The sequence below is a fragment of the Petromyzon marinus genome, chromosome 36 (genome assembly GCF_048934315.1).
Source record: "Petromyzon marinus isolate PM22_M1 ecotype Great Lakes invasive population chromosome 36, UKy_Petmar_22M1.pri1.0, whole genome shotgun sequence".
Classification (NCBI taxonomy): domain Eukaryota; kingdom Metazoa; phylum Chordata; class Hyperoartia; order Petromyzontiformes; family Petromyzontidae; genus Petromyzon; species Petromyzon marinus.
The window spans coordinates 2,460,624-2,475,000 of NC_133702.1; the positions used below are offsets into that span (position 1 = coordinate 2,460,624).

General features: G+C 47.1%; 1 protein-coding gene across 1 annotated transcript in view; it reads left to right on the top strand.

Annotated features, from left to right (window-relative positions):
• The first annotated feature begins 252 nt into the window (after positions 1–252).
• LOC116949410 (MAP kinase-activated protein kinase 2-like) overlaps positions 253–14,377 on the top strand; it is a 77,040-nt gene continuing 62,915 nt past the window's right edge. The window contains exon 1 of the mRNA XM_032966704.2: positions 253–1,637. Within this exon, the coding sequence (XP_032822595.2) occupies positions 1,056–1,637 (582 nt within the window). The 5' untranslated portion in view covers positions 253–1,055. The remainder of the gene's footprint in view (positions 1,638–14,377) is intronic.

Consider the following 14,377-nt stretch of genomic DNA (forward strand, 5'->3'; position numbering starts at 1 on the left):
TACTCTAAACGCATGCTGATTGTGAATGGAGGGAGAAAAAAACGGGAGGAGCTGGAGATAAATCCACGTGATCACGAGGAGTGGGTAAACGAAGGAGGATGGGGGGGGTTATGTGTTGTATTTTTCGGAGCTCAGCCTCGGACAGCTTCGGCCGAAATGAATCAATCCCGGTTCATGTTATCGATGATGACCACGGTAATCCCAGATGAGGATCCACCCACCGCACCGCAGCGGAGGAGGCTGCCGCCGCCGCCTCCTGATCTCAGCCGCCACCACCACCACCAGCAGCCGCTTCATCGACCCCACACACACAAAGCCGCTCCTCTCCCGGCTGGCTCCGGCCAAATCCCCATCCCCCGCCAGGCAACCTCCCAAGCGCAGAGGGCCCAAAGCCACGCCTCCCAAGCCCCATGCGTTCCCTCTTGTCTCCGTTAATAATAACAACCCGGGCAGCCAGCCGTGAGTACAGCACTCCCTCTCTCCCCCCTTCCTTCACTCACCGGCCGGTCTGCCCGCACTCTCTCGCAGTCAGCAACAGCGAGACGCACCGGGCAAGCCACCTCCATATACAGTCGGCGTATCATCATCATCACCACCACCACCATCACCCCCCACTGCTTCGCCTCCTCCGCTTTCTTGTCGTCTTCCCGAAGCCGCGCGTCTCGGCTCGCCTGACAGAGTCCTCCGCCTTTGTTAGGAGCTAGGGGAGAAGCAACGCAACAGCCAAAAGGGAGGCGCTAGTGGCGGTGTAAGTTTGCACAGGAAGAGGCTGTGGCGTGATGCTGCGAGGGGCCTGCCTTTGATTGAATAACCAAAGAGGGGTGGGTGGGGGTGTAGGGAGTTTGTTCCAGGAATCGAGTTTAGAGGAACCTTTTTTCGGTGTGTGTGTGTATTTGTAGGTGTGTGTGTGTGTGTTGTGTCTCTCTGTAAGTCTGGTCGCAAATAGCCGCATTGCGATTGTAAGCGGCTACACCAACCATTCACGTGCAAGGCGCGCATTGAGTGTGAGAGGCGAGAGACCGAGGGATTATTAGGCGCCTCTCCTTGCCACGACGATGTGGCCATTCAGTTTCATCCAGAAGGAGAAGAACTCGAACCAGAACAATAAGTCGCTGGCGTTGCAGGAGCAGCAGCAGCAGCGAAACCAGCAGCAGCAGTGCACGGTGAGCTACAGCAGCAAGGATGTGTCGAGGAAGCACAGCAACGACGCGTCCAAGAACGGCAACGGGAATCTGCCCCTGCCGCAGACCCAGGCGGTAACCACATCCCAGCCCGTCCCGCAGAAGACCGCCGCCGCAACTACCAACACCGCCGCCACCCATCTTCTGGTGAACCCTCAACCCCAGGCGGGCACCACCACGCAGTCGTCCGTCCAGAACCAGCCGCCGCCGCCGCCGCTGCTCCCGCCGGGTGCCCAGCTCCTCCTGTCCAACGCCCATCCGCTGGCCGTGCCGCTGGCGCTGCCGGGGCTACCGGCCCCGGCCTCGTCCGCGGCGGCCACCCGCGCCGTGCTGCAGCCGAGGAAGAACGCCGTGACGGACGACTTCAGGATCACGGGGCAGGTGCTCGGGCTGGGCATCAACGGCAAGGTGGTGGAGTGCTACAATAAGAAGACGGCGGAGAAGTTCGCTCTCAAGGTAAACGCTGGCAACCCCCACCCCACCCACACACACACACCAAAGATAAAGATGCCCTCTTCCCCCCTTCCCCCGTATAGCCTCGACAGACTGTTGGGGCAAGTGCTGTTAGCGAACACCGACGCAGGCCGGAACGGGACACGAGGAAGGGGGTGGGTGGCCTTTGTCTCCCTGTTGGCGATGTTTAATTACACACCGCACCAGGTACTCTCATTTGAGGCTGTGTCGACCTAGAGGAGACCGCAGGGTCTGTTCAAATAATCGTCACCGGTGTTGGCCGTGAACGGAATTCGAAATCGAGTGGCCGGGTTGGTAGTGTAGCGTGCGCTAACCGCTACCCCCCATCTTCGCCCCAGTGACATGCATTTCACTCACCCCCAACGACCCCGTATATGATGCAATCTGGCGAGATGTTAACTGCCTCCCTGGGTATACAGGAGGTCGTGAGTTCCATCCAGACCCTGACGTCTGTTGTATAGTTGGAGTTTGCGTGCTCTCTCTCTCTCTCCCCGTGGTCACGTGAATGTTTTTTACTCCGGTTTTTCCATCCACATTTAGAAACGTGCGTTTAGAGTATTTGGCTGCCATAAATTTCCACGTGAAAAGCCACTTCGTTCAGTTATCATTTGTGGCCAGGTTGCTTCTGAAAAAGAGCTATATAGTTCAGTGAGGCCTTACCTGGTAAAATAAAAACCCTTCAGTTGGTTCGGTCTTGAACTGCAGTATACATACAGTACTTCACACCCTTGCAGTTTGTATTACACGGATTACTTTTTGTGTTACGCAGACGCCCCCATCGAAACCTATAGCATCTGTACCCAGCACGATTTATTTAAATAACTGACTGACTGATAATTATGAGACCCCAGGAGGTGGCTTGCTTTGCTTTCTTAAACAAATGCTGCCGGATAATATGTTGGTCTGGAATGCCAGTAGGCCGATTGACTATTTTTTTTTCCTCTGTGTGTGGAGACACCTTTATTAGCTTTTACTCTTCCAGTGGTCGAGTATTCTCTCAAAAGAGGAGTTCTAAATGTATGAATTAACATGTTAATTGTCTTGTATACAGTCATGCAAGAGCCTACAATGTATAGGGGCGTGGAGCTGCATCGTAGGATTGCATTGCATGTGTCTCAAGGATATCTGTGATGCTGAGAAATATCAGTGGCGAGGAATCAAACCAAGCTCACTGACTACTTGGAATAAAAGCCAACAGCTGTGCCACCACTCACCATAATGTGCTCGTGAGCGTGGGGACAGTGGTAGCCTCCATTAACAGCCCTGAGTCAGTGGTGGCAATTCCAGCTTCATATGGAGGGGGGGGGGGTGACTATTTTCCATCAGACATCCTCATTGTTGACTTCACACACGTTTGTATTAATGTCATTGGCCCTGGAGGGATGGTAGTCTGATTTGACCCCTGACCAGAATTTGTCACCCTCTAATAGTGAGATAAATTAGGTGGTTGTAATTAAAGGCATTTGTATGTATTTACCATGACATTGCTTATCTTGTTGGCCCTGAACCATTGGTGGAAATTCCATATCCTACAGAAATTCCATATCCTACAGAAATTCAATACCCTACCGAAGAAAATTATGATAACTGTCACGTTAGCATTTATATGTGTTTGGTGTTAGTGAACAAAAACGATTTAGCGGTGTTTTTACTGGCGACGGGTGATTGGATTAATGTATTTAAGGATGTTAATGCTTATAAAAAAAACTATTATTCTTGCATAAAAGTAAACAAATAATGTTTTCGAAAAAACGTATTTGGCAGCATTGGTTAAAAAGGGAATAAATGTTGACCACAAAGACTTAATAAGGGGCACATTTGTGTGATCAAAGTGTCAGTGCGCATACATTAGCTCGCCTTACCCTTGTACACTTGGCTTGTTGGGTCATTAAGCTACCCCCATGATACATAATTCTCCACGAACATTGCCAAATAGGCATAATGCCTGCTAATAGTTCATGTTGATAATAAGGATTCGATTACAATGTTTGCATGGTTAGCCCATTGCAGCACTTTTTTATTTGCCGGGTATCACGGTCAAAGTTTTCAAAAAGTTTCCTATAATTACAACATCCTCGTTTACTTCACAAACGAAAGGGTTGGGAATTCAAATCCTGGTGGGGGAGTCGACTCGGGTTTAACGTCCCTGGGATCCTTTGAGAACATGACGAGTACTCTGTGAGCCACCAGACTCTGCGAGCCACCAGACTCTACGAGTCACCAGACTCTGTGAGCCACCAGACTCTGTGAGCCACCAGACTCTGTGAGCCACCAGACTCTGTGAGCCACCAGACTCTACGAGCCACCAGTACTCTGCGAGCCACGAGTACTCTGCGTGCCACGAGTACTCTACGAGCCACCAGACGCTGCGAGCCACGAGTACTCTGCGAGCCACCAGACTCTACGAGTCACCAGACTCTGTGAGCCACGAGACTCTGCGAGCCACCAGACTCTGCGAGTCACCAGACTGTGAGCCACGAGACTCTGCGAGCCACCAGACTCTGCGAGCCACGAGTACTCTGCGAGCCACCAGACTCTGCGAGCCACCAGACTCTGCAGAAAGGGTGAATGTCATAGGGAGCTCTCGAGCAACCTCTGCACATCGCACGCACCACGCCGTTATTATTGCGCAATGTTGAAGTGCCACAGGGCAACGCGGTGGGCAGCCGAGGGGCAGTGCAACAACATCAACCGTTGTCCTGTACTGTGCTTCTATGCTCCCTGTCTTCACCAACCCCCACTGACCAGCACGGTGAAGTATGGTCAAATAACCCCCTCGAACCAGCGTGTCATTGGGAGGTCCTCATCCAGCAGTGGATCGACAACAGGGCTGTGTGCGTTTGTATACTTTGTCCCTGTTACTCTGCAGTGCCCTGCTTTACACGGGAACACCCCTTTTTGGGAAGGTCAAAAGTGATTGTTCTGTAGAGAGAATGATCATCTGGGAAAGGAATGTGAAGTTTTCACTCTTGGCTCGGCATCCACTATTGGAGATGAGTAGCGTCCGATGTGTGGTTGAGTAGGGAGACAGACTTTAAAATTCACCTGTCACGTATGTATGTTGAACTTCTTTCGTACTGTACGTAGCCAACCGTGTCAATCGGAGGTGCGGGGGAAGGATAACAAACTAAACACAAACTTCAGTTCTAAAGAAATTCGTTTTCGAATTATATTGATAATGGTGATGAAGATTGATGATCGATTATTATGAAGATGATGAAGACACTACTGTTCGTCATCACATTGATTTATTGACAAGTCGATTGTCATTTTTCAACTCGTGTTCAGACAGTTAAAGTTAGCAATTCTTTAACTGTCTGTTCTGGTTTGTAATTGGCTCGCTACAAATAAATGGTACCGATGCTCGAAGGCATAGAAAAGAATGTCATTTATATGTTTTCAAGCGTTGAGAACAATTATAATCGGTGTCGACGACTTTTGCAGACTAAATACGTTCCAGAAGCGTGGTCATTGCCATGGGAAAAAAAACCCCAACAAACTCAAAAGTGTACCACAAAAGCGTGGAAACACAAAAGAGGCGCACACGTGGATTAGAGGACATGTGCAGGTTAAAGGCATAATTGAAGCTGTTAAAAACGAAGTGGGGACTTGGGCGAGAGATGTCACTGGAGGGGATGATGGCCCACGGTTAATAATAGTCACCGAGTGACACCGAGGAATGTAACGAGCCAGAGGTCACGCTTATCGAGGAGATGGAGCGGTGGAATCGGCTCGTGTGCAGGTGCTCGGCGGATGGCCATCGCGCGGAACCGTGAGGCTCGTGGAGGTCTCTCATCCAGCGGTGGATTGCCCACGGCTGACGATGATGAGGCCTTGCTGGGTGTGCGTGTGAGACTGCGCCTGCGGTGAATGTGTTTGGAGTGCCAGCATGAGAGGAGGAAATCTCCAAATCTCCACACCCTCGGGCTTTAAAACCACAGGGTGTATATATTTATTTAGTTGCCGATTTTTTTCTCTCTCTTTCCTTCCCTTTAACTTGATGGTGCATTTTCTCCACAATTCACGAATGCAAGAATCGCATTGTGCGGGAAGCTTTGGTGGAATGCTTCACATTCTTTGCTGCCTTTGAATGATTAGGCGATCGCAATCGAGGGTATTGGTGTCTCGGTCAAGATCAACACCGTAAATATGCCCCATTGGATGGTGTTAGCTATATATGGTGGTGGGGACAATGATTGCAGATGCAATTATTAAAAAATAAAAAAATAGGTCGTCATTATCAGAAGCTGTGTATGCAGTGCGTGTTCGACAATTGGATATTCACAATGTTGTAGTACATGGTGTTAATGTAGACCGTCTGAAGAATGAGTTGGGTAATTGTGGCTAGAAATAATTAAATAATGAACACTGATCTTTAATATTAATGACCTCTTGGCTGGTTAATTAAAGGATATCAATAGCTCATTAAATCTCGGGTAGTCTACGATTTTATTTTATTTATATATTAATTTTAAGTTGGCTTCCTGGGAACATGTTGACCAAACCGGTATTGGTCTACATATTTTAACGGTTATGAATTACTTCTGTCAAGTTTTTTTATGACAATTGTAGAGTTTGCAAATACGATGATAGGCAAAAAAATATTTAAAGGGAAGGTAACCCCACATTTTCCATTCGTGCTCATTTCGAAATCATCTGACTGGGTGATACTATGCTTGAAGGCTAGAAGTTGGGATCCCCAATTGGGTTTTGTTTGGCCCATCATTCGCCTGGGTTAGGTAAGATAAACGCCACTCTGTGGGAAGTTGATAGCCACTGTTCAAGAGTTATTGACATTCATCATGGAAATGTTACACTTACACCATTGACTCTGGGCAACCAAATGAGGTGATCGCCTGCCTCGTTGCTTTATTGTTTGGACACAGAGCGACATTTTCACGTTGACACAACGTCACGTTGATTAGTGCTATGCACCCTGCACTACTCGACACAGCCAAACAATGATCGGAGGCATTTGGTTTTCATTGATTTTTACGTTATTCGATTTGAGTAATCAAACCTATTCATCAGCAGAGTTATCGATTACAAAACAGAAAAAATCGGGGAACTCAGCTCTACACCGTGCAATGTTTTTGCACCGTTCTGTGCTCACTGCATTCCCAACCTCTTAGCTTAAATTTTCGTATAAAAATGGCACGTGACTTTATTGTCCATATGAAAGTGATAACACATGGGTTACTATGGCTTGAGAGTGTTCTACAGACAGCTGGCTGCATGCTGCAGTCTATTGACAACTGGCCACTCAACAAAAGCAAATGATTTTCTGGGTTGTGCCAGCCGGTTCTGCTATGAATGTAAACATGAACCACATCAATGTGCCACACACAGACGTTTTGAAACAAAGACTTTTTACGATGATCTGCAAGATTCAGCTGTTACATTTTAATAATCATGGAATTTGTAACGAGCGCAATATGTTTTGTAATTTAAATTCGACTGCACAGAAATGTTTTAGTTATCCAGAGAATCCCGTGCCTCGAGATTTCATTTTTCTAAATGTACATGCATGAGATGTTTGGCCCGTTACTTATTTATTGATATGATGGCAAACCACAGCACCCAGAGAATACCCACACACATGAAGGGATAACACCCAACGACCCACACAAGATGAACCGGCAACCTACCTGCTGTACTGTCAGCTTTTGGCCAATTTGCAGCCCAGAATTCATAGCACATGATCTCTCTGTGATCCACAAGTCCCATCGCTACAGAGCCAGACGGTCACCATGGCTGGATCCCCCCGCCTACCTTTGCGAAACACCACGTCTGTTTATTATTATTCCTCAGTGTTTCAGCTCTGGGCCGGGCGTCATTGTTGTTGCCGGTGACGGATGTGCTTGGTGATGGCAACTTTAATCGACGGTCAGGCACCGAGTGCCTGAAGTTTTCAACAATGGGACTCTGATCACCCTCTGTCCGATGCAGTTTCGGGTTGCATCGCACGTTGTTCGGCCATCGTACGACGTTTCGGTCCACGTGCCACAAACAGCACGAAAACACACCAGAGGAGTTGCACGGCCCAACTCTGTTCTCGTAATGGGTCTCAGAAACCACAAACCCTGTGCCGCGTTGCTTGTATTAGCATATCTGTGGGCTTCCCCATGGAATCCGTAGGGCCTTTGAACTGTTTGTTGCCTCATTGGCCGTCCCCACATTAAAGATTAGTAAAATAATTGCGTGTTGGCTAATCCTACCCCCTCAGGGGGTCTACACAGCCACTGCTTGCAGTGTGTGTGTGTGCGGGAGACAAAGGCGGTCGGGCATGGCCCTCGCCACCCACTCCCTAGTGTGCCCTGTTGGCCTTCATAACTGCACGCTAACAGCACTTGCCCCAACGGTCAGTTGAAGGCTATACGGCAGATCTTTGTTTGTGTGTGTGTATGTATGTGTGTGTGTATTTGTGTGTATGTGTGTGTGTATGTGTGTGTGACGGCATGCTTTCCTAAAGGGGCCGCCCACAGAGGCGTGTGTTTGATTTAAACTTTGGGAACTCGATAATGAGAAGCTGTTCAGGATGAGGAAATGTAGAGGGGTGCGGTTTTGAGTGCAAAAAAAGGGAAGAACACATTTTCAACATCATTCTGGCCGACATGGACACAAATGGAAGAACATGTACTAGACATGTCCTTGTTTCACATTTGCAAGCAAGTGACGATGGGGCTTTCGTGGTGAAACGATGAAGGCAGCTGGCTGAGTCCAAGATAATTGGAAGGGAAAGTTACCGTACGGGGTTCACGGTGGCCTGACGAGACCAATCCTGGCTGCACAGCCATTTCCTTACTGTGCTCAATCTCGTAATTGTCATCTATGCTGCAAGAGTTACACGTGTACACCATAAGAGGGACGTGTGACACAACACACTGACATTCCTTGCTGACATTAACATTGATGAAATCGCGCGTAAATGCTATGTTTTTAAACCTGTTTCCTTTCATACAAGTCGTGTCTGTTACGTTTGTGGGGGTTCCTGAATTTACCGCCAAAAGGCGATTTATTGTAACTTTTCCACCACGTATAATTTGATATCTTTGCTATTTATGTACCGAAATAAAATTAGGCATAATAGAGAAAAGATGGTCCACAAAAATGCAAAAAAAACCCTCCATGAGCACCAAAGCCAGAGGTTCAGCCCTGCAATTGCTTGCTCAACCCACTGCTGGAAGACAGGCCTCCACTGTAGGTGGAGCTCTAAGAGGGTGCTTTGAGCATACTCTTTTAACGCCGAACAGACATTTGAATAGATGGGAGTACCCACGTGTCAACCATGCCACACACACACGGCTTGGCGTACCCGTTTATACTGCTTGGTGGACAGAGGCAGGGTCGGATTGAAGAAACTCGCCGATTGATCAGACTGGTGACCACTGGTGACCACTGGGATTGCAAGTGGAGTGTGATGCATATATTTGTCTAGGGTGGGCAACGATTCCTGCGTATGCGGTGTGCGCACGTTCTTGACGGTAAATGATTATAATAATAATAATTTAATATCGCGTAATTCATGCTAATTGCATGCCATTCATGTGGGTTGCTGTTACACACCCCATTACAGTGCGCTGTACTGCAGGGAAACAGCGTCTTCTTACCTGACGTCAATCCATGAAAATGGTGCACTGGCTAAATGACTGGAAAAATCAGATCCTTGGTTGTTAGAGGCATCATAACTAACTTAAGTTGCTACCCATATGGTGCAAAAGATGTTCAAATATACTTGCATACCTTAACAGGAATTTTCAATATTTGCAAAACTGAAATATTATACTGCTAGGCGACTGCATTAAATTGTGGATATATATACGTACTGCACATATAGAAACCAAAAAAATTGAAAATTTCATTGTAAGCATAATGAATAAAAATTAATGGACAAACTTTTGTCATATTAGTGCTGGGTGGTGGATACCTCCCCACTCCGGGTGAGTGAAGGGGGATACTTGACCATACTTCACCGCGCTGGTCAGTGTGTGTTGGTGAAGGGATTTGAGATGCAATTCGTCACTGATGTTTGCAGAGGCTGGGAATTTAACTCGGGTTGATGGGTTCATGGCACTATGCGCCCACCAATGTGCCACTGCTTCATAAGCGTACGCACTATAGTGCTGTACTGTGTATAAAAAAAGAGTGATACAAATAGAACCGTTTCCAACAACAATTGTATGGATTATAATCATGAGGAATGTTTCATTTGTTGAGCTTACGTTTCCACACGAGTGTGTGTGTGCGTGCGTGCGTTTACAGTTTCTCAGAATAAAAAGGGCAGTGAATATATTATAAAACCTTGGGAAAACAATTAGCAAAATGCACATTGGCTGTTACGCCGTACGTGCGTATGTTGAACTCCTTTCGCGCCGTACGTAGCCAGCCGTGCTAATCGGAGGTGCGAAGTGTGCTTCGTGACAATAGAATGTCGATTCACACGTGTTGTTTCATGGAGGTCGCCATTGTGTAATGGTTTGCACACTGGACTTCCACAATCATCCAGCAGTTGCCTGTTTAAACTCTCGGTGCAGCCGTGAAAACTTCGGGAAAGTTTCTTAAAGCCCCGCCCCCAACTTTGGCCACCCAGCAGCATAGGTGTGGGCAGGGGGGGGGGGGTGCAGCACCAGGTCGCGTATGGTGGGATAAAGTGTGGGTACTCGCACCTCTTCCAAGGTGTGCGGTCAGCGTGGAAGAGTAGGCCAACATACCTTCGAGAGGGGGCTACCTATCCGTCAGCAAGTGCCATGCGAGTAGCAATAACAGGGACTGCTTGCTTTTATTATTTACAAATGTGTGGAGCAGTTTCTCCAAATGTGAATCCGGATTTGTTGCTACCCGTTGCTCATTGTACCAGGGCAGAATCGTCGAATACAAATAGCTTTTAGATTACAGCATTGTGCGTCGTAACAATGTAGTAAAAACACAACTAATAAAATATATCCCTTCTCACAGCCGTTTTTAGAAAACAAATGCCTTTTTTGAAAAAAAAAATATCGTACAATTGGCCAGAAGAAAATTGAGTGCGCGTGATAAAACAAAACACAAACGTGCTTAGTCGTGGGAAGTGGTCGGGCACAAACGAAGGAAGGAAGATGGGTCCCGTCTGGGCAGGTCTGCACGATCCACACGAGCCCTGGGTTCGCCCCGATCCATTTCACGTGCAAAGCCCCAACGGCAAACCCCAAGTCTGAGCGCCCCTATAAACACAGCTTGGCCTGCCGCCACCGCCCATATAGACGCAAGCAGGAAGCACAGATTCGCAGAGCCCCCCCCCCCCAACTTTCTCCCCTCACCTCCCTCGCCTCACCTACCTCACCTACCTCCCTTACCTCCCTCCCTCACCTCCCTCCCCTCACCTCACCTCCCTCACCTCCCTCCCCTCACCTCCCTACTTCCCTCACCTCCCTCCCCTCCCCTCCCCTCACCTCCCTTACCTACCTCCCCTCCCCTCACCTCACCTACCGCCCTCCCCTCACCTCCCTCCCCTCACCTACCTCCCTCACCTCCCTCCCCTCACCTCCCTACTTCCCTCACCTACCGTCCTCACCTCACCTACCTACCTCCCTCCCCTCCCCTCACCTACCTCCCCTCCCCTCACCTACCGCCCTCCCCTCACCTACCGCCCTCACCTCACCTACCTCCCTCCCCTCCCCTCACCTACCTCCCTCCCTCACCTACCGCCCTCCCCTCCCCTCACCTACCGCCCTCCCCTCACCTATCGCCCTCCCCTCACCTACCGCCCTCACCTCACCTCCCTCCTACCCTTCCTTCCCTCCAGTTCTCACCCCCTCCCACATCCCATCCCCGTAACGGGAAGAGTTCCGATCACACGTGGTTATTTTGGTTATTTGGCTGCTATACATTCCCACGTGATAAGCCACTTTGTTGCGCTATCATTTGTGGCCAGGTCGCTTCTGAAAAAAAGAGCTACATAGCTCAAGTGGGCCTTAGCTGGTAAAATAAAAATATATAGAAAGTTTTATTTGTATATCTTTTTTGTGAATTGCTCGCCTTTCCTATACTTTGCACTCCTATTGTGTTTTGTATTGTTTGTTGTTGTAGCGTTCTGACCCTGTGCCCCTACTGGACATCTGTGACAAAGAGCTTTATAGCTCATCGGATTCCTCCAGTCTCAATACTTATTCTGATTATTCAGACGTCGGAATGCAAATCGGAGTAATGGTCTGTGAGGAATGAATCAATTCAGGAACGTGAAGTGGGGCACCTGAAATTTGGGTAGTTTTTTTTTGAAGTTGTAAACCATTTGGTCGTGCTTAATTACATCACCATTGTCTGTGACAATGATGATGTGGCAGTGGTTTCACTAATTAAAGCGAAAGGAGTAAAGTTACGGGTGTTAATTGCACACGCTGTAAATGATAGAGATATGGCACGGTTGGCTACGTACGGTGCGAAAGAAGTTCAACGTACGTACATGTATAGGTTATCATACAATTTAAGATACTGTGGCTATAGGTGTAAAGACAAAAACTACATTATTCACGGTCCAAACACACCAATCCACCATCATCATTAACACTGTATTAAATCAGAAAATATCTTGTGGGTTAATGTGTCGGGCAATGGCGCTGTTTTGTGAGCTCTATCAAGAAGGGTAGTTTACTGAAAAGTAAATCTATTAATATATCGCGGTATTAATTGTGTTGGAAATAAGATGCCCGTTACTTCATGAAGGTGTCTGCAAAGTGGATCGTTATTATTATAGTTATTGATGTTGTTTTGGTCATGAATATGATGCAATTGCATGGCACGGCAAAGTAGGTCACAGTGTCTTCAACAACTGTTTAAAGCGCACAGCAATCGTAGATAATTGCGTGCAAAAATGACCGGGCGGAGGCGGGATTTGACCTCTTGACCTTCCACACGCTCTGGCTGGCTTATCGTGGCAGCCTGCTCTAACCTCTCGTCAATCGGGGGCGTCCCACGTCAATGGGAACGTTCGCCGATGTTATTTTTTGGTGTGTGCGCGAGCCTCTCGAAGCGGCAAGGCTACAATGCCGTGGTGATTGCGGGCTCTTGGGGCCAATTGCTGCCTCCGCCAGCGTTTTCGTGCGAATGGTCGACGAGCCCCGTCGTTTCGGAACCGATAAAAAAGTGAATTTTCAACTGCATGTTTCAAGAGGCCGCGATAACAATGCGCAATAATGACGATCTGGATTTAGTTGAGGGGTACGCAATCTAATGAGGGCTAATGACAATTTTCGGATGATTGTTCGTGTTGTTTTGTCAGTGATCATCTACTAGTATTCATGAATGATGATCACACTGAGCAATTTTCAGCTTGTGTATCATTTAATTATTTATCAGTCTGTTATCGAGTCACAGGTGGAGCAGCGGTACAGTGCTTCGTGAGGCGTTCCTTGACACGAGAGAGCAGCAGGCAATCGGCACAATAAGCAGTTTATTTTGTGCTGTGGTCCAAATCTAATAATAACACGCGTACACAATAAGCTGTTTGGGAAAAAAAAGTGCTGTTAGCGGGAACTCATTAAAGCTGGCCTGACGCAGAGAGTGAAATCACGCATGGCTGCTTTTTAACGCAAGTGCTGATGTTTATACTCCATACCACGTGCCCATTTGAGGCCGAGTCCACCGAGAGGAGGCCCATGGCTCGTTCAGATACTGCTTTTCCAGACACGTGTGTGTTTATCTAGAAAATGGATCATCAGTTTAGTGACGCAAATTATTTTGTGCACAAGTAACTAACAAAACTCGGCACGGTCATCAAATAGCATTGCCTTAGAGAAAGAAACGTATACAATAGGCAACGTTTCAGGCAATGATCCTTCTTCTTAGTACATTAATAGAGATATGGCGTGGATGTGATTTGGAAACTGCATTTTACACCGTGGCACCTGATAAGATTTACATTTTAAGAGTTTTCTGATGACAGTTTATACATTGGCATATGAATAATTACTGCGTAATGAATTTCGATTTCAAGCTTTTGTAACTGCAAGGATTCATCTTCTTTGGTTCTTTCGAAAAAAACAAAGAAGATACTGCATAATGGCTATTGAGTCACAGACAACCCCTTCCATAGATTGTGCACACACGCACACTTCCACTGGACTTTCCAAAGTATAGCGGTTGACTTGTGACGAGTTAATGTTTTATCTTCATGTTTTTGTCACTTTCCCCCAAATGTTTTTTTCCAATTGAGCAATTGGCTTTATGTAATTCGAGACAAAGAATCCATTAATACATCTCACAGCGGTGTGTGTAACCACGTGTGTAATAAAACAGCCTGGGACAAAATTAACTTTTTACACTGTCCACGGTGGCCCAAGAGTCAGGACACACAGGGTTATTTAATTTATTTTTACGCTGGCACGAACACATTTTAATTGCTCTTTGTTTTTTTCGGTAAAGTCATGTAGAAATAAGAAATAATAATAAGATTACATAAAAGCATACGACGTTTCGATTGCAACGCAAGCAATGATCATCAGGCATAGAAGAGCTAAATTTAAGAGAGAGAGGAAACACAGAACCGCAGATATATATATACAGACACCTAAATAGAAGGAGTTTTTGGGGTCATCTCAAATCTGTCGTTTACAAAACTCGCCCAAGAACCATAAATTGAGACGAGACATAATTGATCGATGTTCAAAGACGACACTTGTAATCTTAAAAGCAAATTCTATGTTAATTTTAAAATATAATTAATGGATGCATTAATGATAATGGGAGTC